The sequence below is a fragment of the Canis lupus genome, chromosome 9 (assembly GCF_011100685.1).
Source record: "Canis lupus familiaris isolate Mischka breed German Shepherd chromosome 9, alternate assembly UU_Cfam_GSD_1.0, whole genome shotgun sequence".
In the NCBI taxonomy this organism is placed as follows: domain Eukaryota; kingdom Metazoa; phylum Chordata; class Mammalia; order Carnivora; family Canidae; genus Canis; species Canis lupus.
This window is the reverse complement of record NC_049230.1, coordinates 57,681,693-57,705,301: the sequence shown is the minus strand read 5'-3', so window position 1 is coordinate 57,705,301 and position 23,609 is coordinate 57,681,693. Positions and strand designations below refer to the sequence as shown.

Genomic DNA, 23,609 nt, shown 5'->3' with positions numbered 1-23,609 from the left:
ATAGTGTTATTCTCATTTATAGAGGAGGAAAATGAAGTTCAAACAGACTATGAAACCCACCAAAGAGCTAGAAAGAGTAAGAGAAGCAAGAGGGGAAACCCTCGGGGATTAAGCTAGAACACAGGTATTAAGCTCCCACAATTAAGACTACCAGCCAACAGCGTGTGATATAGTTGTGACTTTATCTTACTGAAGAGCAAAGTAAAGCAAGGAACTCCGAGAGAGTGAATGACCTGATCAAGGTTACTTAGGAGTGGTAGGGCCAGCATTAAGCCAATAGGGGGAGCACAGCCTTCTGATCCACAACAATAATCCCTGAAATAAACCCTCCAACGGCTGCAGAAGATGAGACAGCACGGATTCAGGCTTTCAGGAGACAATGGGGTGGCACTCCACAGTCTCTTGAGATGGGAGAGAACAATGGCTGTCTTGCCAAGGCGCAGGCTCTCTGGCAAGGGCAACACTGGTACAGCAGCCACAGCCAGGCCTCTACAAAAAATTTTATGTTCTTGGCACAGAGAGGTCTTATCACAGAGTTTTCATTTTAAGTAAGTTCGAATCTTTGGAGATGGCTATATTCTAATTCAAAATGCTTTTCTGTGACCTCCTCTCCACTTTTCCACAGAAGTTAGATGATATACTTAACCAGATTAGTAGATTCAGTAAACTAATTTTTGTCCCAATTTGGGGAAACAAAAAAAAAAAAAAAAAAGAGAGAATGTCAAAATGTGTATGTGACAGCTGTTTGGAACTCTAATGTTATGGAAAAGCAGCTGTTTTCATTTATATTTGAGATATTAGTCATTCTTAGGATGGGACAAGAGTACTCAGCTAATAGCTTGTGCTTTAACCTTCAGAAAATACAGGCCACAGAGACAAGATGTTGGCAAAATCACAATATAATGGTTATACTCATATAACATTTTGGTCTTAAAAGGTTTAGAGATGTTTGCAATGGAAAGCAACTATTTAATAACAGTGTTCTCATAGAAAAGTGACATCCAATGCAATAAAATGGATAAATAAAAATAATAAATAAAATCCAACACAATAAAATCCAACGCAATAAAATTGTGGCTTTTAGGAGAAAGGAAGTTACCAAATAAAGTCCATGTTAGTAAAGGAAAGAAAGAAATCTTTCTAAGCTCTAGAATTTGAAAGTATGTAGTCTTCTTTTTACAAACTTTAAAAACAACTTTTACTTTTAGCAAAGGAACTCTTGAACAACAAGAGGGTTAGGGCTGCTGATCCTCCACACCGCCAAAAATCCACACATAACTTTTGACTGTCTAACAACTTAACTACTGTTGACTGGAAGCCTTACCAATAACAAACAGTTGATTAATACATATTTTGTATGGTGTATGTATTATATACCATATTCTTGCAATAAAGTAATCTAAAGAAGATGTTAAGAAAATAGGAAAATACACATATAGTACTGTACTATAAAAAATTCACACATAAGTGGACCCATGTAGTTCAAACCCATGTTACTCAAGGGTCAACCTGTATATACAGGTTTTATCTTTATTATTTACTTTTTTTTCCAGTGCAAAAAAGTATTTTTCTTAAAGCATGGGGACAGAACCCGTGGGTAGTTGCTATCTATATAGTTTTAAAAGTTAAATAATATCACAAGTCCTATAATGAAAAAGTTAATTCCCTGCACATCCCTGAATTCCTTCTTATAGGTAATTACTTCAGAAATTTTTGGCTCTTCTGGTACCCACCTTCTTTTTTATCAGCATTCTTACTCAGCTGTTTTAAAAATGATTATAAATAACAGACAATACGTATTAACTTCTGCTATGAAGATGAGGAATTAGTGTGTGGTCTACCTTTCACACATGTGCAACCCTGCTTTGGAAAGTGAGTTCGCCCTAATTCTCTTTTTCTGTAATAGGATGTATGCAGTAGCTTCTTCCTGTTGGGCACCCTTACTTGATTATCAGGGCTTAAAAATGTCTGTTTTTGCTGTATTCCACTGGCTCCCCAAGGACTCATTAGAGATTCATGTCTTGGGAACCTGGGAGGCAACACTAATTTCAACTGATGTGCACTGCGTTTCATTTTTAAGACATTTACATTTTCATTCGATGATTTAATTCTCAGAGGAAGTTTGATTTCCAATAATCAAAGTGCAGTGAATCTATTCCTGGATAGGAAGTGCGTAGTCTTGAGCCTGGGCTGGCAGGGAGTGAAGCAGCTGTGGGCTGCAGATTGGCTCTCACTGCTTCTCCTTTGCTTATTCCACAAAATACGTTAGTCATCAACTCCACACCAGCTACAGTGCTGGCAAACAAAAAGGAACCTGTTCTCCACAAGGGGCTTTCATTTTACTCAAAGGAAAGCTCAACTCCCCCATCCTAAAAGAAAAGGAGGGCCCCTGTCCTTTCCCTTGGTAAGGTACTCACCAACATCTGGCAAGATCAAGCTTTTAGGAACTCATTGGGGCAGGCCCATGGCGCCGCTGACGCAAGGCTTAGTGGCTGAGGGACAGTGTTTTCCCTAGCAGCTTCCAAGGCTGAGTTACTGCCTATACCTCTTAATTTACACTGTTGATCTCATGAATTCACCCAGCCATCGCTGTCCTGTCCATGTCTTCCTGCATCAGGGCGCGGTGTTGGTAACTGGTTGGCAGATGCATGGAAACTCGCTCAAGTGGAAAATCTGAGGTAATGCCTGATCATGGAGGCAAGAGGGAGTCCTTTTGGGAGTGGTGCTCATAAAACTGGAGACTCAAAGAAGTCCTTTTAACCAGAAGTGAGTATCCTTATCAAATCTATCTCAGTCTGTTTTTATTGACCATCTACCCCACTAAAATCAGAGCTGAGAACAGGCCTGCCATCCTTTATACACTGCCTAAAATGTAGCAGAGACTCTATAAATATTTACTGAGTGAGGAGTTTGGATTCAGATACACTGTGCTTGAGAGATCTACATGACCCTCAGGATTTTTTTAGACTTAAATCATACTTTGTCTTAATTTTGTCTAATTCACATTGTTCTATTAAATGCAGTGTACAAAAAAAGTAAAGCTGGGGTTTTGTTATGATTTGATAGTTCTATGATCTAGCGGTGATAGTTTTGAGGAAGATTGAGGAGCTCCAATAGACCACCTTGTATCTTCTGTAGCACTTGGGCTTTAATCACATCTCACTGACTTTCTATTTGAAAAATTGGTTTGATGGCACAGTAAAATCTATCCACCTTGCTGACTGTCCTACTGTGATCAGTAGCCAGGTAACAAGAAGTAGGTGCTGATGCATCTTTTCCCTAGACTTGCCTCCCAGTGCCACTTCAATGCCTTTTCCTGATTTTAAGTCATCTTTGTTTCTGGGTACTATTGTCACTGTAGGACAGAAGAAGAAATACCTATGAGCTATTTTTCTTCTTCTTTTTTTCTTAATGCATTTAAAGGCATTGTAGAAAGTGCCAGTTTTTGTAACTTACTCAAAAAGGAAAAACTCTTTGTGGAAAGTTGTCAGTGCAACTGTTAAAACTGCCTTTTAATAAAACTGCTATGGGGGAAGACTGGTTCTAGTGTCAGGCCTCTGAAAGCATTGAGAGATAGAAGCTGAGTTCTCAGGTCTCTGGGCTAAAGAGGTCTTCTATGGGGGCATAGCTCATATAAAGTGATGATTTTTCATGCAAATGGCTAAACCCAACCTTGGCAGAGTTTTCCTTAGAGGAAAACTATACTTACTAACAGGGTAATTATATGAATGGCCTGCTTCATGGGGGGTGTAAGGGGCGGACAGACAGCACTCAAAATCTTTCTGTAACTTTTGTAATCATTCCTCAAAAATCATACTGGTGTTTGATTACATTTTCTCTTTCAAATGTTTTCTAAGAAGAAGCAATAGGTTTTGTGAGCTACTTGGCTGTTGATACAAAGGCTTTTTATAATCACCTTTCTATAAACATGTTTGTTACAGGTAATTGTAATTTGTTCACTTTCTCTCTAGAATCTTGGGTGCAGTAAATTAAATTTGCTGATATAAGCTACATGATGACTGTGCCTTATGACCATGAGGCCACCCCTACATGCCTGACATAAGTTTCTTGTTAGCCAAAAATCTTTAGTGCTGGCCCTCTGGATCTAGTTTTCTCCTGCTCAAAATAAAGGATGCTTCCAGCAGATCCATATCCAAACACAATTCAAAGGCTGGTTCTATCACCGGGTATAAGCTTTCTACAGACTTAATTTGTTGCAAATGAAAGGTACAGGCAAAGACAAAGTCATATGGGTAGAAAAGGAAGTAAATAAAAACCTCAAAAGCTAGATTTTATGGTGTGCCTGGTGCAGCAGTGGCAACAAGGATAAAGGCAGCCAATATCCACTGAACACTTACTATGAACTGTTGACAGAAAAGATAACCAAGGTAAAAAGGTTTGAAGACTAGTCTGTGCCTTACAGCTTGTGTGAAAGGCACAGCTAGGGTGGAGACCTGTACTCTTTCCACTGAATCATGCTGCCATGTCCAAATGAAGCAGGTGCACTTGGTCTCTCCAGGAAGAAAAGCATATCTGCCTCCACTGCCACGTGGACCCCGGAGACTTAGCCAGTAAGAGGAATACAAACTTTGGCATCATACATCTGGGTTTGAGTCCCGGTTCCCCAGCTTACTAGCTGTGTGATCTTGGACAAGTCTTGCAGACTCTCTGAGCTTTAGTTTTCTCTCTTATAAAACAAAAATAACAACCAATTCAAATACTTGATTTAAGGATTAAAAGACATCACTACAAAAAGTGTTTGGCAGATTGCCTGGCAAATTTTTAATATTCAATAAGTGGTAACAATTATATTTTCATAACTCTATATGCTACTTAAAACCACAGGTCCATGGAAGAAACTATGACCTCAAAGATGTCATTTAACATATGAAGTAGTGAAAGATAAACTACCCTATTAAGAAGTAAAGATTAGTATTTTCTATACCACAAAGACATTTATTTGTAAGCTCAGAAATTTACATTAATAAGCAGAACTGAAATTATATATTTTTAATTTTTATGAGTTCTTTCCTAGGTTATTATCAACATTTTTAAATTACAGAGAAGTTGAAAGAACTATACATTGAAAACCCATGTACCCACCACCTAGACCCTATAACTGGCATTTTTACTGTATATGCTTTATCATATATCCATCTACCAATGCATCTCTTAAAAAAAATTCAAAGTGGGGATCCCTGGGTGGCGCAGTGGTTTGGCGCCTGCCTTTGGCCCAGGGCATGATCCTGGAGACCCCTGGATTGAATCCCACGTTGGGCTCCCGGTGCATGGAGCCTGCTTCTCCCTCTGCCTGTGTCTCTGCCTCTCTCTCCCTCTCTCTGTGTGACTATCATAAATAAATAAAAAATTAAAAAAAGAATTCAAAGTGAAGAGCAGACATCAGTACATTCAGTGTGCATAACGTTAACTGGTATCCAATATTTGAGATTCTCTTTTTACTTTTAGGTAAAATTTTCATACAATGATATGCACAAATCTTATGAGTATCATTTGACAGTTCTAACAAATGCATACACCAGCTCCTGTCAATATACAGATTACTTTATTCCAGAAAGTTCTCTCATTTGTATTACATTTTAAGTGTGGAAGCTGCAGTACAGAGAAAAAAATGCTGGGCTTAAGAATCAAGGGGTACAGGTTCAAATCTCATCTATGTCACTCATTAGCAACCCACACAAGAATGCATGTACATATACACAATACACATTTACACATCCTCAGTTTTCTCAACCATAAAAAATAGATAATGTCCATTTCACAAGGTTAAATACAAAAATATAGTTAAATACAAAAATATAAGTAAGTGTTCAGTAGATGTACCAAAGGGTACTTTTTGTCCTATTCCCCTCCCAGCTCCCCTGAGTCTGAGGACGTTGCCTTCCAAAAGAAAACAGAAAGGACAAAAACCAAAACCAAACCAGTTAAATGAGAGATGAGGGAACAGGGCATCTCTCTGCATAGGCAGTCCTCTCCCAATTTATCCACTCTGACTTCAGCTAATTAAACATCTGTCTCAACGGTGTCCTCGGCAAATTAGTCATCCCCACTTTGTGACATTGATTGTTGGTTGCAGCCTTTTCCCCACTTGCTACCATTCCCAGAAACTTCTAGGAGTTAACTCACCAGGCACATGGCAAGGAATGATGCAGGGTCTCCATTAACCCCCTACAGTTGCCCTTGGTGCCAGTAGTACTGTTTATAAAGCTGCCAGACATGTCCGTAAATGTGCCTCCCCAAAATAAACGTGTTAAGGAGTGACAACTTTTTTGTCTACATTTCTGATTTCCAGATTATGATGCATTTTCTAAGTACTATATACACATATCAGACTAAAATCAACTAACAAGAAATCTGTTTTTTCAAATAGTTTTGTGACAAAGTAGGGAGGTAACAACATATGGTTCTAATTGAGGTGAATTGGAATCTAGTGAATTACCAGCTAACTCTATCCAAACATAAAAAACAAGAGCTTTGTTGGTGAGTGAAGGGCCAAAAGGCAAATAAGTAAAATGGCCTGGGCTGGATGTGTGCCTTTTTTCTATACGAGGGTGTGTGTGTGTGTGTGTACCTGCTGGGGCAGGAAAGAGGGTTGTAAAGTAAACCGTATTCTAAACTACAGGGTACTTCTTAAAAAGAGTTTTGTGAAATTAGACTGCTCAATTTCTCTTCCCACTAAAACAACTGACTTAAAAACGATCTTTAAGAAAGATAAATGGCAAATAAAATACTTTTAAAGATGCTTAACTTTACACACAAAAAAACCCCCCAGAAATGCAAATGAAAATGAGATATTAACTGCTAGCCACAGTCTGGCAAAATTTAAAGACTGATAACATCAGTGTCAGTAAGGGAGTGGGAAAAGAAGATGCTCTCATATATTCTTGGAGTGTCAAAGAATTGTTCTAAACTTTTCATTCATTCATTCATTCATTCATTCATTCATTCATTCATTCATTCATTCATTCCTGAGAGACACAGAGAGGCCGAGACTCAGGCAGAGGGAGAAGCAGGCTTCATGCAGGGAGCCCAACGTGGGACTCAATCCCAGGTCCCCAGGATCATGCCCCGGGCCGAAGGCAGGCCCCAAACCACTGAGCCACTCAGGCTGCCCTGGTCTAAACTTTTTAAAGGGCGATTTGTTTTTCCCAATATTTTAAACAAGCAAACCTCTGACAAGCAATCCTATATTTAACAACCAGCACAACTGTGCAATGAATATTCATACAAGATTGTTACTATATTTTTGTATAAAACTGGAAATTTGGAAATAATCTAAATGTCCGACAACAGAGAACTAAGTTAAATAAATTTAACCAGAAAGGTTAAACTGCGATGGTTACTGTAATATAGTAGAATGCTTATGACACAATAACCAGTGAAAAACAAATGCAAAATCAAATACACTGTATGGTATCTTTCTTAAAAATTATTATGTGGATACATTTTTTTATAAGTTCATTTAATAAACATTTATGGAATGTCTTCTATTTGACACTGCTAAACGTTGGGTATATAGTGATTTAAAGAAACCAGAAACAAAAAACAGGGTCCTGCCGATACATATATCTGTGTGAACTGAATTAAAAAAACAAGGGTTCACACCAAATACGGTAAGAGGAAAACTTCAGACATTTACTTTTTACTTCATGTACTTCTTAAATGTTCAATTTTTTTCAACAAGCATTTAATTTTTTTAAAAAGAAATCTTTAAAAGCCTATCTTTTACCACCCTTTAGTTTTAATATTAATACCAGAGATGGTGGCAGCCTCAAGGTATTTTAATTCTCCTCAAACTGTGCATTCAGCTCTAATAAAAGAAATCAGACTTTACTATATGGTGTCCATCTCTCTACTTCCTGTACTGAGTACCATCCACTTCTCTCCATGACTTAATTCAGGGCTCATCATGTTGGATAGAGTCCTCAAGAGCCTCCTCACGGGTGTCTCTGCCTCCTGGTTTATGTCCTCTAATCGATTTTTATCATGAAGATGGTGTGTTTTCTAAAAGAAATTCTGACTATATTGTTCTTCTTTCAATGGTTCCCCCTCTGCCACCAGAATAAAGCTCAAATTCAACATGGTTTACAAACATGACCTGGTCACGAATGACTACTTCAGGCTCATCATGCTCCACCCTGTTAACTATTATTCTTCTGCTTATTATATGGAACTACATGGGTTTCCAGAAGGCATCAAGCTCTCTCACTTCACTCCTTCAGCCTGAATGCTCTTTCCCAGCCTTCTTCATCTGGTCAGTTTCTACCATCTTCAGGTCTCACCTGAAAGATTTGCTCAGGATAGTTCTCCCTGACCCCCTAAGACTGGACTAGGGCTCCCCTCCCACCATGTGTGATGTGTGTACCCAGGCCTTACACTTATTTCCACTGATCACATGCACAGCATTGTAATTGCCTATTTATTTGTTTGTCTCCCCAACTAAACAGTAAGCTCCAGGAGGGTAAGGACCATTTCCTGGCTTCAACAAAATCCCTGATGCCTACATATAGTATCTGCTGCAAAGTGAGCCCCCAGTAAACAAATACAGCTTTTCTAGTTTTGAGTATATTATCAGGTCTGGCCTGGTCAGATCTGGACACTGCCTAGCTTCTGCAGTGTATCCTTTGCCCTGTTCTTGCTCTGGAAATTTGGGATGTCCATGTTTTGCCACTACATCTCAAAACGTCTCTGTCTGGACTGTCCTTCCTCTCACCCATCTGGCAAAATTCTATTTAATCTTCAAAAAATCATCAAATCATTTACTCCAGAGCATTTTTTCTCAGTCCCCTGCCTCTCCCAGTAGTTTAAGTACTTCCTTATCTATGCTGCTTTAGTAGCTTATGTACTTCTCCTTGTGAATTTGCCATATTTTACTGCCCCTTTTCTGAATCTGTTTTCTCACTGGGTTTCCACCTGATTCTAGCACAGTGCTGGCCCACAGCAGGCAGCAATGGACAGTGACCGCTGAGGTCAACAGGGTCTGTCAGAGCCAGACTCAGAGCTTGAGAGCACACGTGCCCCTTCACACAGTGCCTTGGGTGACTCCTCCCTCAACCTCTCCACGTCACAGCTGAGGAAGGCATGGAGGTAAGTACAGGGCTGCACATTCTGATACTGCAGTTCTGAATTCTAAGATGCATTTTTTCCTCCTTCTTAACATTTCTAAAATCAGGGTACAGCTTACAGTTAGTATGTACACTGAATGTAGTTTTCTTCTAAAAAGCTTTAATAAATTAGTGATGCTCTAGAACTAGTCCCTAGTGGCCCAGAGAAGGTCCTTCCTCTGACTCCATAATGTATGTGCCTCCTGCAGCACCACACAGTCTGTCAGGTGAATAGGTCTTTTCTCTTTCTTTCGTTCGGCTTCTGCTTTAATCTAATCCACGTTGGTGACTGTCCCAGATGGAGTGAATGAATAGATTTTGTGATGGAAAAGGAACTTCTGAAAGATTAGCGACTGGTAGGAAGAGTAAACGCTGGTCAAATGTAGTTTTGGCGAATGATATATATCAGGTTTTTTTGATATGGCGGTTGCGAGAGCTCATACACCTTTCTAAAATAATTGGGTCTCTAAAGTGGTTCCCAAAGATTTTTGCCTGACATAAATTCTCTAAATTTCCAGGCTTCCTAGATAAAATAGTTGACTGCAATGCCATCTTTAACATGCTCTGCTCTATTCTCAAGAAGATCCATCAGGAGCCTCAGAGCACTTCAGACAGGGGGAGGCTCAGGTGGGAAGAAACAACAAGATAAAGAGGCAGAGAGAAGACGAAAGGAGGAATATTTAACTTGGAGTTTCTTGCCTGGGGCATTTCTGAGTTATACATTTAAGCACTTTAGCTGCCCTAATTTTCTTTATCATTTTCCCACTGGGTCAGTGGATATCAAGTATCAGGTCTTTATTTCTTACCCCCCGCCCCCTGCCCATGCATAAGTGGCATCAGCATGATTATTTGTTCTTTCATGAGAAGGATCAGCTTCCCACAGAAATTACTGCCTTTTCGACTAAGAACATTTAAACGATCTTATTTACCTCTTCTTCTTCACCTTCTTTTTCTTCTTTTGAAGGATTACCTGCTATGGCATAAGGAAACCACATGTCTGTCTCTGACTCACAAATTACTTTCATAAAAGAAAGGTTACTGGATTTTCCATCATTACAATTATACAAGAAATAAGACTCTTCAACTCTATAGCTAGAAGATTCTTTAGCTTATTTTAGCCTTTGGAGAACATTTCAGGTTAGAAGAGTGTTAGAAACCTTGCTCCCTCTAAAACATATGGGCTTCTCTTCTCCACAGGGCAGTTCAGGACAGGTGTATGTTGCTTTAAGAAAGCTAGACATAAAACATTAAAACTGACACCAATTCAGACAAACTGTGCAATTACAAAAAGAATTCCTGGCTTTATATCTAGATTCACCACAGGGTTCCTTTAAATGCTGCACTTCCCTAGTGCATTTAGATCTTAGAATCAATGAACATTTCTGTTTACAGAATTTTAAATTTGTTCTCCCATTAGGGTTCTAATAAGCAACATGGTACAATAAAAAGAGTATGGGCTTTGAGGTCAAAAAAGCCTGTGCTCCAATTCTGCCATTTACTTACTGTGGAAATTTGGGTAACTTTAAGTTTTTTTAGAGCTGAGGAAAGGGAGGCTCAGAAAGGTAAGTATATGATTATACATATAGTTCTTAACAGTTCCTTAATTCTAACGTGCACCACCCCCAAACCTTTCTTTTCTTTTTTTTTCGTTTTTTTTTTTTTTAAAGATTTTATTTATTTATTCATGAGAGACACAGGGAGAGAGAAAGTTAGAGACACAGGCAGAAGGAGAAGCAGGCTCCATGCAGGGAGCCCGATGTGGGACTCGATCCTGCGTCTCCAGGATCACGCCATGGGCCGAAGGTGGCACTTAAACCGCTGGGCCACCCTGGCTGCCCCCCAAACCTTTCTAAAGTCTTGTTTGTAAGACAGGCAAAAAAAAAAAAATCTACTTCCTGGGGTTTCAGCAGATTAAATGAGGTAATATGTATAAGCACACAAAGGCACTCCATAAATCAGCTCTTTCCCCACTGGAACCACATCTTGGGGAAAGACCAACTCCTCGCCTGACACACAAATCCCCTTTAAAACATTACCGATAATTAATTAATTAGTATGCTCCTTTCTAGGTCTATCTGGCATGAAAGTAAGGCCTACAAGTGAGTTGTTGCAGAGAGTGTGTCAGAGATTGGCCCTGCTGCTGCCAACCTACTAAGTACAGCAGCTCCATGTTAGGTTATAGGCTCCAAATCCCCACACTGACTTCCCAGGTTCTCCACCTAGTCTGTCTATATTTCTCTGCCATATTGCAATGATCAGTTCTGCACTTCTTTCCAATTCTTTTCTTTCTTTGTGTTCATATTCTCTGTACGTCCCTTCCCCTCTTTGAGCCTCAGAGTATTTCACAGTAGTTAGAAGTTTGAATTTTATTCTGAAAGTCACTGAGGGTATAGAGCAGATATGATCTGATTTATACTTTAGAAGATCTCTCGGGCAGCCCGGGTGGCTCAGCGGTTTAGCGCTGCCTTCAGCCCAGGGCATGGTCCTGGAGACCCGGGATCGAGTCCCACGTCGGGTTCCCTGCAAGAAGCCTGCTTCTCCCTCTGCCTGTGTCTCTGCCCCCCTCTCTCTCTCATGAATAAATAAATAAAATCTTAAAAAAAAAAAAAAAGATCTCTCTGGCTGCTGTGTAGACATCAGAATGGAGGAGGACAATAGTAGAGGCAGGAAAACCAGAAAAACCACTATTTCAACAGTCTGGGTGAGGTCATGGCGATCTGGACTCATCCAGTGGAGATGGAAAAGACTGAGTAAATTCAGGATATATTCTGGAGGTAAAACTGAGAGGATCTGCTAATGGGTAAGATGTGGGGACCTAGCACAGGGAAGAATTCAAGGGTCAATTTTACTACTTTTTTAGGGGGGTGGGATGGGGGGAGGAAGTTAAGTATATTAACTATACAGTAATCTGAAATGTTCTCTTATATTAAAATATAGTAAACCGGGGGATCCCTGGGTGGCGCAGCGGTTTAGCACCTGCCTTTAGCCCAGGGCGCGATCCTGGAGACCCGAGATCGAATCCCACGTCGGGCTCCCAGTGCATGGAGCCTGCTTCTCCCTCTGCCTGTGTCTCTGCCTCTCTCTCTCTCTCTCTCTGTGTGTGTGACTATCATAAATAAATAAAAATTTTAAAAAAAAGTAAACCTTTAATAGCCACTACTTTGAATGACACTGCCCTCCCGACACCCCCCCCCCCCCCACCGCCGCCAAATCTTCACAGCTTAAATGTGAAGGTCACAATTTAAGTGTCAATTTCTTGGGGAGGAGTTCCCTGACCATCCTACATGTTGTATCTTCTCTCAGCCCCTCATATTTACCTTTCTTCTAGAATATAAGTTCTCCTGAGCAAGGGCCTTGTAAATCTGCCTCCCACTGTCTCCCTGCACCCAAGCATAGGTCTGACAACATGAGAACACATGAGAAGTGAACATACAAATACATTATGGATCAAAATTTACATTTTACATGAATCTTTAATATAAAACTTGAGAATCCAATGATATCATCATTAGCCCTTTTTCTGAACAGAACCCTGCACCCTGTGGTAGCTCTTTGCTCACCTTCTCTGCACCTAGCACTGTTTTAGGGAATAATGTGGAGGTGTCCTAGACAATGTCATTAATGATACTCTAGGTGTCTTGTGAAAATACAGTACATCAGGAAGCAATAAGGTGGCCTGTGACTCTAAACAGAGACATTAAGAGAGAGCCCGCTTGACAAAGCTAACATTTATCTTTCAAAATCTAGGTGAAATTTTATAAGGGAAAAGCAAAAATGAATGCCATAAGGCTTATTAATAATACCATAAGAACTTTTCAAAAGGATTTTCAGATGAATAAAAATTTGTCTTTTATATCAAAAGGCAAGAATAAAGAAGGGTAAGAAAAAGTTAATATGCTTCTGGTTCAACTTTTCAGCAGATGATAAGGAAAAACACCTCCATTTCAAAATGACAACAGATATTGAAATAGAGCCACACAGAAAACTATTCTGCTTGGAAAATCCCACTTCAAAGCCTTCTCTCTTTTGTAGACCAAGAGTTAACTATATTTCTGTGTCAATGTAAAACTGAAATTGTATCTACCTCCATTTCTTAAGTGTTCCTGCTTCAGGAGGCTGGTAAAGGCTGGTGGGAGACAGCATTTTTAAACAACAACAAAATACTAAGAAGCTCAGAAGATCACTAGCTGATTGTGAGGGTGAACTTGCCAAAAGGAGGACTTGATGAGCTAAGAGCTTTGCTCACTAGACAGCAGGTCAGTATATTTTACCAGCTAAATCATAGAACCCGACTGGCTACTCATATGTCAAAAACACACACACCCGATTGTAAAAATTAGTAAAGAGATTCCAGCTAATTCTTCTCAAATCAGATTCTCCATTTACAATTTTCTAAACAATGGGGCCTTTCCGCCAATGCAGGTAGCTTCCATATGTCAAGTGGGTCAGTAATAAAATGAAAAGCTGCAGAGAAACTTTAAAAAAGATATTTAAAAATGGGCTTTAAAAAAAATGGGCCTTAGCAGAGAACTGACTGGAACACACCATGAAAAGATTAGTTCAGTACATGAATATTAATAGAAAAACCCCTGCAGTGTTCATAAATAGTTATGACAATGATAATTACAAATAATGCAAGTCAAAATTCTAGATCAGTTACAAGAGCCTGTCATGATGGTCCATCTATACCAAGCAAAAATATTTTACAACCCTAAGGGTTTCCATTGACAAACCTACCTACCTAAACAAAGATGATTTCTTTTGCTCAATTATCTGCCACCTTCCAATTTTTTTACAAATGAAAACTGGGAACACAGTGCCAGAGGGAAGGGCAACAGAGTGTTTAAGCCTTAAGGCAGGCATTAAACCCACATCTGGGTTTCATAATAAAATAATTTAGGTTCTCAGTTTATGATTACTATGAAATGGAGAGTTGTATGGTCAGTCTGGAAAAAAAAAAAAAAAAGGAGGAGAGAAATTAGAGGTTTGTGGGTAAGCAGCACAAGTGCCCTGTCAGCCTATAAAAGGATTTCTGAAAGCTGGTTCTAGGACAGCTAACCCCTAACGAATAAGCAGTGAGACTTCTCGCCTTCACATGGCACGTGTTGTTTGATCTCGTCTCTCACTTCAGTTAATAGGAGCAGCAAAGAGACAAGTGCTGTTCTGTACTCCATTAGGCTGAAGCTGTTTGAAGAGAGGGCTGAGCGCCCTACTACTGTCCTGGACATGGGGTAAAGCAGGCCCCTTCTTGCAGAGACTGTGCAGGTCACTGTGGCAGACACTAAGCAAGGGCAAGATGAATGTCTCAAGCCTGGTATCTCCTGTCACCAGGTTCTTGAGTTCATGACTAGGTTCATATGTCATAATGTGTACAAGTATTTCACAGCCAATTGTGAGCATTAACAGCCTTTTTTTCTTTTAAGTAAACATACTGTGTTTCCATCTATGACAAGAGGATGTTCTTCTTTTCATTAATTACCCTCCCAAACAAGCCTACTCCACAATACAAAGTTCGAAACCACAAAATACACTGTCTTCACCAAGCTAACCTTAAATAAACATCTTTGCCAAACTGGAGATCCTTTGGTTTCACAAGACTAGACTTAATAAAGCAACAGAAAGAGCTTCTCATTTTATAGAGCTATTTGGATTAAGAAATGGACAGTAATTTATGTAAATACATCAATCTCAAATGACTTCTCTAGTATGAAAAGGAATAAATAATGTAGATCACTGTGTTTTGGTTACAGCAAAGTCTCTGGTGGAAATGGCAGAGACATGTACACAGAGGTGAACATAAATAACCGTGTGTATGATAAACGTGGTTGCTGGAGATGGACACAGATAAATAGGTACACAATTGGAAAGAGATAGTTGGAGACAGAGGGAAAGACACTGGTTCAGCTGCACCTCAGCAATTTCACAAAGGTTTCATGGTCTAAAAAAATAAGCAACAGCTGAATTTCTAATAAGAAGGTTTAAAAAGCTGGTTCCTGCTCCTCTTGGGACAGCCTAGAATAACGCTATCTTTGAATATAATGAATGTGTCACAAAATGCACTACTCTGTAAGAGATTTAGGGACAAAACAAGAGGAAAAAAATAGGATCTTAATGGAAGACGAATGCTTATTAAATATCTTTAAATATCTGAAGCTGTTTAAATGCTATTAGATTGGCATCTAGAACCCCCAAATATCTTCTTTCCCCTGGGAAGGAAAGGCTATGCCTCTTCAATCATCCCTTAAATGTAAAGAGGTTTGACCCCCATGCAATGGATAAAAGTCACCCAAAAAATGAACAAAAGAGGTGTTTGGAAAAACCAGAACACCATTCATCCCAGCTAACGACTTGTTCATTATGAGTGATGATGGATAAAGACTTCTCATGCTGAGATGAAATCAAGATTTATATGCATTGTTTCCTCTCCCAACTTGTGGGAAGATCATCATCATTTAATTCTATCTCTGCGGCCAGTGATGGGCATCCAGAGAGCTGGTTATCAAACGGCGCAGTCAGCTGGCAAAAGCCGAAACGTGCAGTTGGCACATCTGGACGGAGCCGCCACAGCCGAGGGTGAACAATGACTCCTGGCAAGCATCCAAATTGCTTGCAGACGCTAGCAGGTCTCATCTACAACCGCCCCTACCAGCATCTCTCTCTCTCTCTCTTTTTTATGAGAATCAGATTTTCACTGCTCCATTCAATTGCTCTCCTCTGCCATTTTTTACAGCTCTTATCGTTCCCCTGGAATATGGCCTTGAGACAGCTCATCCGTGTCCTTCACTGTGTTATCTCTTCTAACTTTTATTAAAACTTCAGCTTTCATCTGAAGATAGCTAATTAAATCTGGAACAGATTATATGCCTCTCCTTAAAAAGAACACAAAACTATTTTCTTCAACCTGAGTAATGCCTTTTTTCCTCTCTAGAAGATGAAACCAAAGGTGTTGAAGAAGTCTCATTTATTTACAAAGCAATGATATTTGACATGTCATAAAGAGGTTGATTTATATTAAAGTTGTCTGTGGTATGACAAATCCTAGAGCTATTTCTCAAAATAATTATTTCTCAATACTGGTAATATTTTTTCCCTCATATCCTTTAAATATCATAGTTAATACCATAAGCTTATTTTCTGTACAAAGTTGGGTAATGAAGAATCAAAGATTAACAGGTATTTGTGCACATCAAGTGGATTATCTTAAAAAAAAATTTTTTTACAGTTGCCCTCATTTAGTAAAAATGAAAATTGTTTTTCTTTTATTGCATACCCCAAACACTAGCAACAGAGAGTTTCCCCTATGGAAAATTATGTGAAAACATAAAATTAAAAGCAGTCCTTCAAATTTAGGATTTGGTTTTCAAGACATCTTTACACCAACTAACAGCTCAAATAGCTTTGCCTTAATTTATCACAAATTATTAATGACAGAGCTTCCATAATCAATATGAACATATTTTTCTCACACATGCCACTGACCCAATCTCTTCCTTGGGCCCAGGGGCAGTTTTAAAAATCACTTTTTTGCTGTAAATCTGCTAACAAAACCTTCCAGCAATGATATCTAAAACAGTATCTAGCCAGCCATCTCACACACACACACATATATATGTGTGTGCATGCACACACGCACATGTATGCACACACCAAGCATTTTAAACTAACAGTTGAGCTTCTATTTCCAGAGTCTCACCTGAAATTTTCTGAGATCCTTTTCTTCGCTTCACTGCCTTAAGCAAGATTTCTTTCATGGTGACCTTTGTGTTGTCCACTTGAATAAGGGAAAATCCATGAGCAGCATTTCTGTAGGAAAAGACAAATATTGAATCATCATTAATATTCAATCAGAGGAATGTTACTGTGGTCTTCACTGTATTTAATAAAATTTTACTGAGTGTACCTCAATGTGCCAATTATTTAAAAACAGACTAACTTCTAATGAAAGAGAGAAGCATTCTGGTATAAACGGTTCCAAGTTAAAGAAAGGTCAGAGTTAGGGAAGGTTTTTCTAATCTCTTTCAAGTTGAATCTACTTGGTCTGTGTGGGTCACTTGTAGTATGGGTTACTCATGTTGGCTCCCAAGCCAAATCCTGCAGCAAGGATTGATAATAAACTTGGCTTGTGTCAGTAGATGTCACTGCAGGCAGATACTATGATCACATTAAAGTTCATGGATCCCTAGAGGAAAACATCATGGAGTGGCGGGGGTAGGAGGTGAGAGGAAAACATTATAGCCCAAAGCAATTTAGAGTAAGGAAAAAAAAAGGGCTCAAACTGGCTAGTAAGTATGTAAATAAACAAATTTTAAACGTATAGTCTGTATACTTCAGTAAGAATGTTTTAATCTACTTAGTCCTAGAAGGTCAAATAAAATGTGAAATGAAGCATAAATAATTACAAGTCAAAATACTAATATTACTTGTAGCTTCTAGCCAGTCGAACTTGGAGGGAGTGATTCATTTAGATAGGAAAAACCTGGTAGGGAACAAGTACCCTAAAAACAGAAGCCCATCCCTGATTGAGGTGTAACTTCACCAAGACTGTTAATTGCAATAGCAAGTATCACAAATACTACTCACTATGCTCGGGCACCAGAACAAAATAGGCCAATTCCAAGCAGTTCATGTAACAAATGGGACCCAAGTTTCCAACTATGGAACATGGGAATTACCACAAGGAGTTTGGTCACATTCCCATTTCCTCATAAGAATCTCAAAGGAGAACACATGGCCAAAAAATATGGCAGAACTTTATATTGACAAGAAATCTGAAAGAAAAGCCAAGCCCCAAGCTAAGCCACAGAAAAGCTTCCCAATGATAGGTCAGGCTGAGAAGGGGCCTTAAACCTAGTTTGGACCCAACCAGGTGGCTGGCTTTCCAGAGGGGCTGTGGGCCCATCTCAAAACGAAGGACCCAATTTGCTTCCCTAATACAAAGACATCTTCACACCCCTCCTCTCCATACGGCTTGCTGTTTAATCCTTGACATTCCATTTGTTAAAAAGCAAAAGCCGACGCTGGTCTAGCCAGCACAATCATCCATTTTAACTTGGTCAAGTTCTTGCTATTGAACAGCAGGCCTGAGAACTGTCAAGCTAATTTTACTGAACACTCTGTTACTGAATCATGCCTGAGATCCAGCCATTCTTTACCTCAGAAGCTGGACCCCATCCCAGAACAATCTTTAAAAGTTTATTTTACTGATCAAAGCAAAATAAGAAATAGCTCTTTTTTTAAAACTATATTTAGGGAGCGATGCAGTAAGTGATACTTTGGCAAGAGCACTGAAATGTAAAGTGCCTTGTGCATTTATAAACTTGGGGGTATTTGCTCTGGCGCTAGGCCAGTGTATGTTTGGAACAAACGCCAATCATCCGCATTCAGGCTTGTCTTCCCCTGCTCTCTCCTCGGAAGTCAGTATGCGCTCCATCTGTGACAATATGTTGGGCGATGGGTGAGTGGGGCCTAAAAGGAACACAAGTTCTCGGGTCTGCACAAACTAGTACTGGGCTAGATCTCACGAACTTCCATCCACCCAGGTTCCACCCGAACTATTTTAGATCTGAGTCTGCTTATAAGTTGCTTACATTCTCTCCTAATCTGCGGCTGGCTGACAGCATTATTTCAAACCAATACGTTTATCTTTTTTAGCAAAGGCAGACTAGAAGCTCAAAAGGAAGCCTTGCATTTGCACTAACTTCCATAAATTAAAAGTTGTCCTTTTAAAAGATTTTTGAACAGAGGAAAATCCCTAGTCTGTATTTTTCTGTCATTTTACCAAAATGTACCTGGGTGACAAGGTTAAAGCAAGCAGAGGAAATCCCTGGCACTTATCATCCACAGGCATTACTGATAAATTGTGTGGTGGAGGAATAAAGGATTACCTTCTGTATTTTTTCATTACACTTTTCTTTTGTTACAGAATACATAAATCCATTGTGGCACAATGTAATATGTATCACCATGCTACACCTGCGGACGCTTCCGAGCGGCTGCCATGTCTGTGCAGTCAGGAATGATAAGTGAACCACCCGTGAATGTTAACGATAGTGATCATTCTGAGGTAACTCGGCTCTCCATCTTCCTTTACAGCCTCCGTGCTGCAGCCAGGGTAGCAAGGTTCATGAGAGGAAAATGAAAACAACAGTGGAGGGAAGGGGCGCGCCTGGCACTCAGAATGTGCCTTCACGAGTGTGCGGTATCTCACTCTGGGGCTCCATTTCGGTAAAATTGTGCACGTTAAAAGGAGAAAGAGGTTGTGACCTGCGCACTGCACACTCAACCAGACCCGATGAAGGCTTCCTCAGGTCAGTCTCCCACTCCACTTGCTTCTCTCTTTCCACACAAACACCAACTTTGGATCTTACGCGAAGTCTACAGCACTTAAGGGGGGCAAAATGTTTCGAAAATACAAGAGCACAGAACCTAAGTGGTTCTCAAAAGACCTCTAGGTGTAAGTGTTAAGTTATGCTCCCATTTAATAAATGGATATGGAGACTTGCTCCCACAATTTTCAGCTTGACTTCCAAACGTTCTGGGTTTTATGCCTCATTTCTTTATATCCAGAAATTTTTATGGGCTTTCTAAAAAGTCTATAGAAATACATCTTGTGGAGCTGCTTTTATTCAATGCTGGGCATTGGGTCTGTGATTGAAAAGACACTGATCTCGAGGGAAATGTTGGAGCAGGTAAGTAGGGGGCCAGTCCTGCCTCCCTTCTGTGTGGCCCTACATTCCAGTTTCTGAGTTGTGACCTGTGTTGAGGGTGACTAGCCCTTGGACAGACAGGTGGACGGATAGACAGATGGATGACAAACCTTGAGGCCTGGCTCAGAAACTGCTCCTCCTCCTGCTCCCCTCATGGAGAGCTTGTTTTCCACCGCAGCAGGGCACTGGGGGACAGTGAGCAGAAGCAGCTGCCCTCCACAGCTCCTTGGGCTGCCTGTGCTGGGCCTAGGATGAAGCGCCCCTTCAGGGAGCTAAATGCTGCCAGGAGTGCTTCAGTCAATTCAAAGTTAGGTCCTGTCAAGTCTCGTAACCACTGAAAAACGTATGGGCATTTTAAAAAGAGATTACTCACTTGAGGAATTCAGCTCTGTCCCAGTGCAAAGCCACTCAGTTACCAGAGGGAACTTTTTATACTCACATTAACCTAACACGATGAGCATTTCTCTGCTAAATATTAAACCAGAGGTGACAGGGCACAGGTCCTTATCTGAAAAGCTTAGATTCTACTTATAGGGACAGAGCTGGAAGCAAAACTCAAGTTGGAAGGCAACATATTGGAGAGGAAAACATATGAGCTGGGAGTTAAATACCCTTTGGTTCAAATTTTGGTTCCACGGCTAACCAAAATGTTGCCTTACATGTGGTAATAACCTCAGCTGCATCCATGAGGTGAGGAGGCCACTTAATTGTCAGGGAGGATAAAACAGACAATGAATGCCATGCACCAGGCATTAAGGTTGGCAAACAGTAACAGGAGCTTAAAAATGTTAGTTCACTTGCCCAAGTCATCACTCCAAGAGAAGAGGCCCCATTCACCCCCTCTCTCCTATTCCTTCAGCACAGATTGCTTATTTGGGGGAATGGATCCCAACCATTGCTTATATTTGGTAACACAGGGCCATTAAAATGTACAATTTGCTGGGCATGGTGGCAATAGTCAGGGACACTGTAAGCAAGCAACCTCTGGCCCAGGCATCAAGCCCCCTCCAAAGCTCATGGAAGAGTATTCAGCTCCATTTTCAAAGCTTTCATTTCTGGGGGAATAAGCCAGAGAAGTGGGTATATTGTACCTCAGCTTAATTTACTGGCTTTGGATGGGAATGATGGAAGTAAAGAATCATGGTGGTGGTGCAGAGAAATTCAATGAGACTTGTGAAGAGCTTTTTGAGCTGCACAGTACAAGTTATTATTCAATAGTTACAACAGTGACAACAGCAACCACTACCTACTGAGCCTTAACTATGTGCCATGTGCAACGTTAAGCTTTTAAAATCTGTATCAATTAATTGAATCCAAAAATAGGTGCTTATTATATATTCATTTTACAGAATGTGAGGCTGGAGGCATTGGGGAATTTACCTGAAGTCACTCTATTAAAGATCTTAATTTTGAATTCAGAAATCAACAATATGGTCTCTAAACCAAGTAGCACAGTCCAGTGGGAAAGGAAGACAGAGAAGCAAAGAATTGCAGTGCTATGTGATAAGTACAAAGACAGAGGTGAGCTCTGAGTGCTACCAAACACAGAGGCACTTAACCAAGCTGGAAAAGGGTAAGGGAATCAGAGAGCTTCTTAATGAAGAGGTCTTAAAACAAGAGATCGTTTAGTTCTGTATCATGCTAAAAAAGCTGGTGGTGACCAGAAGGCAGCAGAGCATAGCAAGCTCTGGAGTAGAGCCTACTTTGGAGTCCCAGCCCTGCCTTCCTGGGATAAATGATATAATCTCTCCCTCTCCAGCTTTCAGCTTCCTCATCTACAAAAGAGGGATAATCCTTAAAGTATAAGATTGTTATGAGGTCTAAATATTTGCAAAGTAGCTAACATAACATCCGTCATATGATAAATGCTTACTTAATATAATAACCATGGCTTTTCTATGTACAAGGAAGTGATAAATGAGATGTAAGTTGTCAACATTTATTGAGCACTTACTTGTTCATTTCATCCTCCCAGAAAAAGTAGGTGCTATTATCAGTCCCATTTTATAATGGAGGAAATTGAGGTTGGGCAGGGTTATGACACCTGCCTGGAGTTACACCCAGGGCAGCCAGACCTCAAAGCCTGAGTTTTAAACCTCTCTACAGCCCAGAAGAGAGCCTTGAGGACTCAAGGTAAGAACAGACTTTCAGAGAGCACATCCTCAAGATAGGAACTACTGGCCAGGCAAAGGTTCAACTTACACTGTAACACTCAGTTTGATTATAAATGCCCCGACTCTTACACTAGCCATATGAACTATGAGATCCCTTTTTAAAAGCCCTTGGAGAATATCATGGTTTCCTGAGTCACAGTCTCAGTTTGTGGGAAAAGGCTGCCAAAAGCAGGACTCGATTCTCCACTCCTGACCAGGTCATAACAATGATGAAGACACACTCCTACAGTTCCCAGCCTGCGCTGGTCCCAATTCCATGCATGTTCATTCTTTAGCACTTCAAAGTAGAAAATGAAAATATATGAGCAAGAGAAAGCCTTGTAATAACTGCAGCATGCCTCCTTTAAAGCAAGTCCTTCGGGTATTACTTTATCCATAAAGAGAGTTTACACTAGTGTGAGTGCCACATTTTGTTTCCCCTTGCACTGACAAAAAAATTTTTTTTAAAGATCAAAGAGTATTGTGTGAGTATGTGATATTTGACATTGGACAAAGTACTCTTTTTCAAAACAGACATTTTCCAAAAACATAACTCGCTAGACTAATGGGCAGTGAGAAGCCAAAATGACTGCCCTCCACCTTCTCCTTGTGTATCTTTGCCAGAGTCCTTGGGACTTGCCAAATCCGGTCATGCCTGCTTAGCTTGCTCGACTGATTGTGCCAGAAAAGAAAATAAGACACAGATGTATTTGAGCTCTTTGAGATGCCAGTAAGAGAGACAGCTAATGGCTTCATTTCGACCCTCCCCTTCCAGCTGGGCACAGGTGGGGGATAATGAGGTCCCTCTCCCTAATCAAACTCAATTATTTACTACTCTATATAACCACAAAGACATTCACATTCAGTTCAGAATATAAAACACACCGTGGGCTACTTCCAACCACTGCCACTGGGTATTTATAACAAACTCAAGTGGCTAACAGTTTGCCTTGGCAGGAGTTTAAGTGTGTAAAGTTTTGCAAACTGTTTCTGTTCAAATATGTCCTGCTGAAATGGGGTCCCAGGCGGGGTTCCATAACTGTCAGGTCAGTGAACTGCATAACATCTGAGAATGTATTCACCATGCAGCGCAGACAGGATCTGGAAATCAAACGCTTCGTTCTATTGCAACCTTCTGAGAAGCATCACAGTTTTTTCAACAGTAAGACTGACATTGTATTAATAAACATTACAAGTCACTAGCCTGACATGTACATAGCAGCAGCTGACAGACTCCAACATAAGCTGAGGGGAGAACAGAGGAAATCAAAATGAGACATAGTAACTAAACATGGCCAAAGGGGGTGGATCATGAAACAAATCACATTAATGTCAGAAATGTGAGTCCTAAACTTTAAGATATAAAGCAACTAAAGCAACACTCTAGTGTAATTTTTGGATACCAAAGTAAGTTGATGGCTATCTAAAATGTGTGCTTTTATTGTAGGAACAGAGAGTATCCTGGCACAATTTCAACAGACATTCCAGTGAGCAAAACATACATATTTAGCTTGTCTGACCTTTAAATTCTTAGAAGTATGTAATTAATGCTTTCCATCTTTATTACTTGCTCCAATATTTCTGTCACTTCAAACAGACACGAAGAAAAATCTTTTCTTTTCTCTAGA

General features: G+C 40.1%; 1 protein-coding gene and 1 long non-coding RNA gene across 12 annotated transcripts in view; one reads left to right on the top strand and one right to left on the bottom strand.

Annotated features, from left to right (window-relative positions):
- MAPKAP1 (MAPK associated protein 1) overlaps positions 1-23,609 on the bottom strand; it is a 252,740-nt gene that overhangs the window by 80,601 nt on the left and 148,530 nt on the right. For all 10 annotated transcript variants that reach the window (XR_005364983.1, XM_038549349.1, XM_038549353.1 and 7 more), the window contains one exon: positions 16,816-16,925. Coding sequence is in view for 9 of the 10 variants with exons in the window: in XM_038549349.1 (XP_038405277.1) it covers positions 16,816-16,925 (110 nt within the window). In the remaining variant the exon portion in view is untranslated. The remainder of the gene's footprint in view (positions 1-16,815; positions 16,926-23,609) is intronic.
- Positions 10,547-21,410, top strand: LOC111097499. Of its 2 annotated transcripts, XR_005364988.1 has the most exons (4): positions 10,547-10,684; positions 13,221-13,378; positions 19,215-19,429; positions 21,178-21,410. It is a non-coding gene; the product is annotated as an uncharacterized LOC111097499 (long non-coding RNA). The 2 variants fall into 2 exon arrangements; XR_005364989.1 differs by lacking the exons at positions 19,215-19,429; positions 21,178-21,410 and adding an exon at positions 19,045-19,179.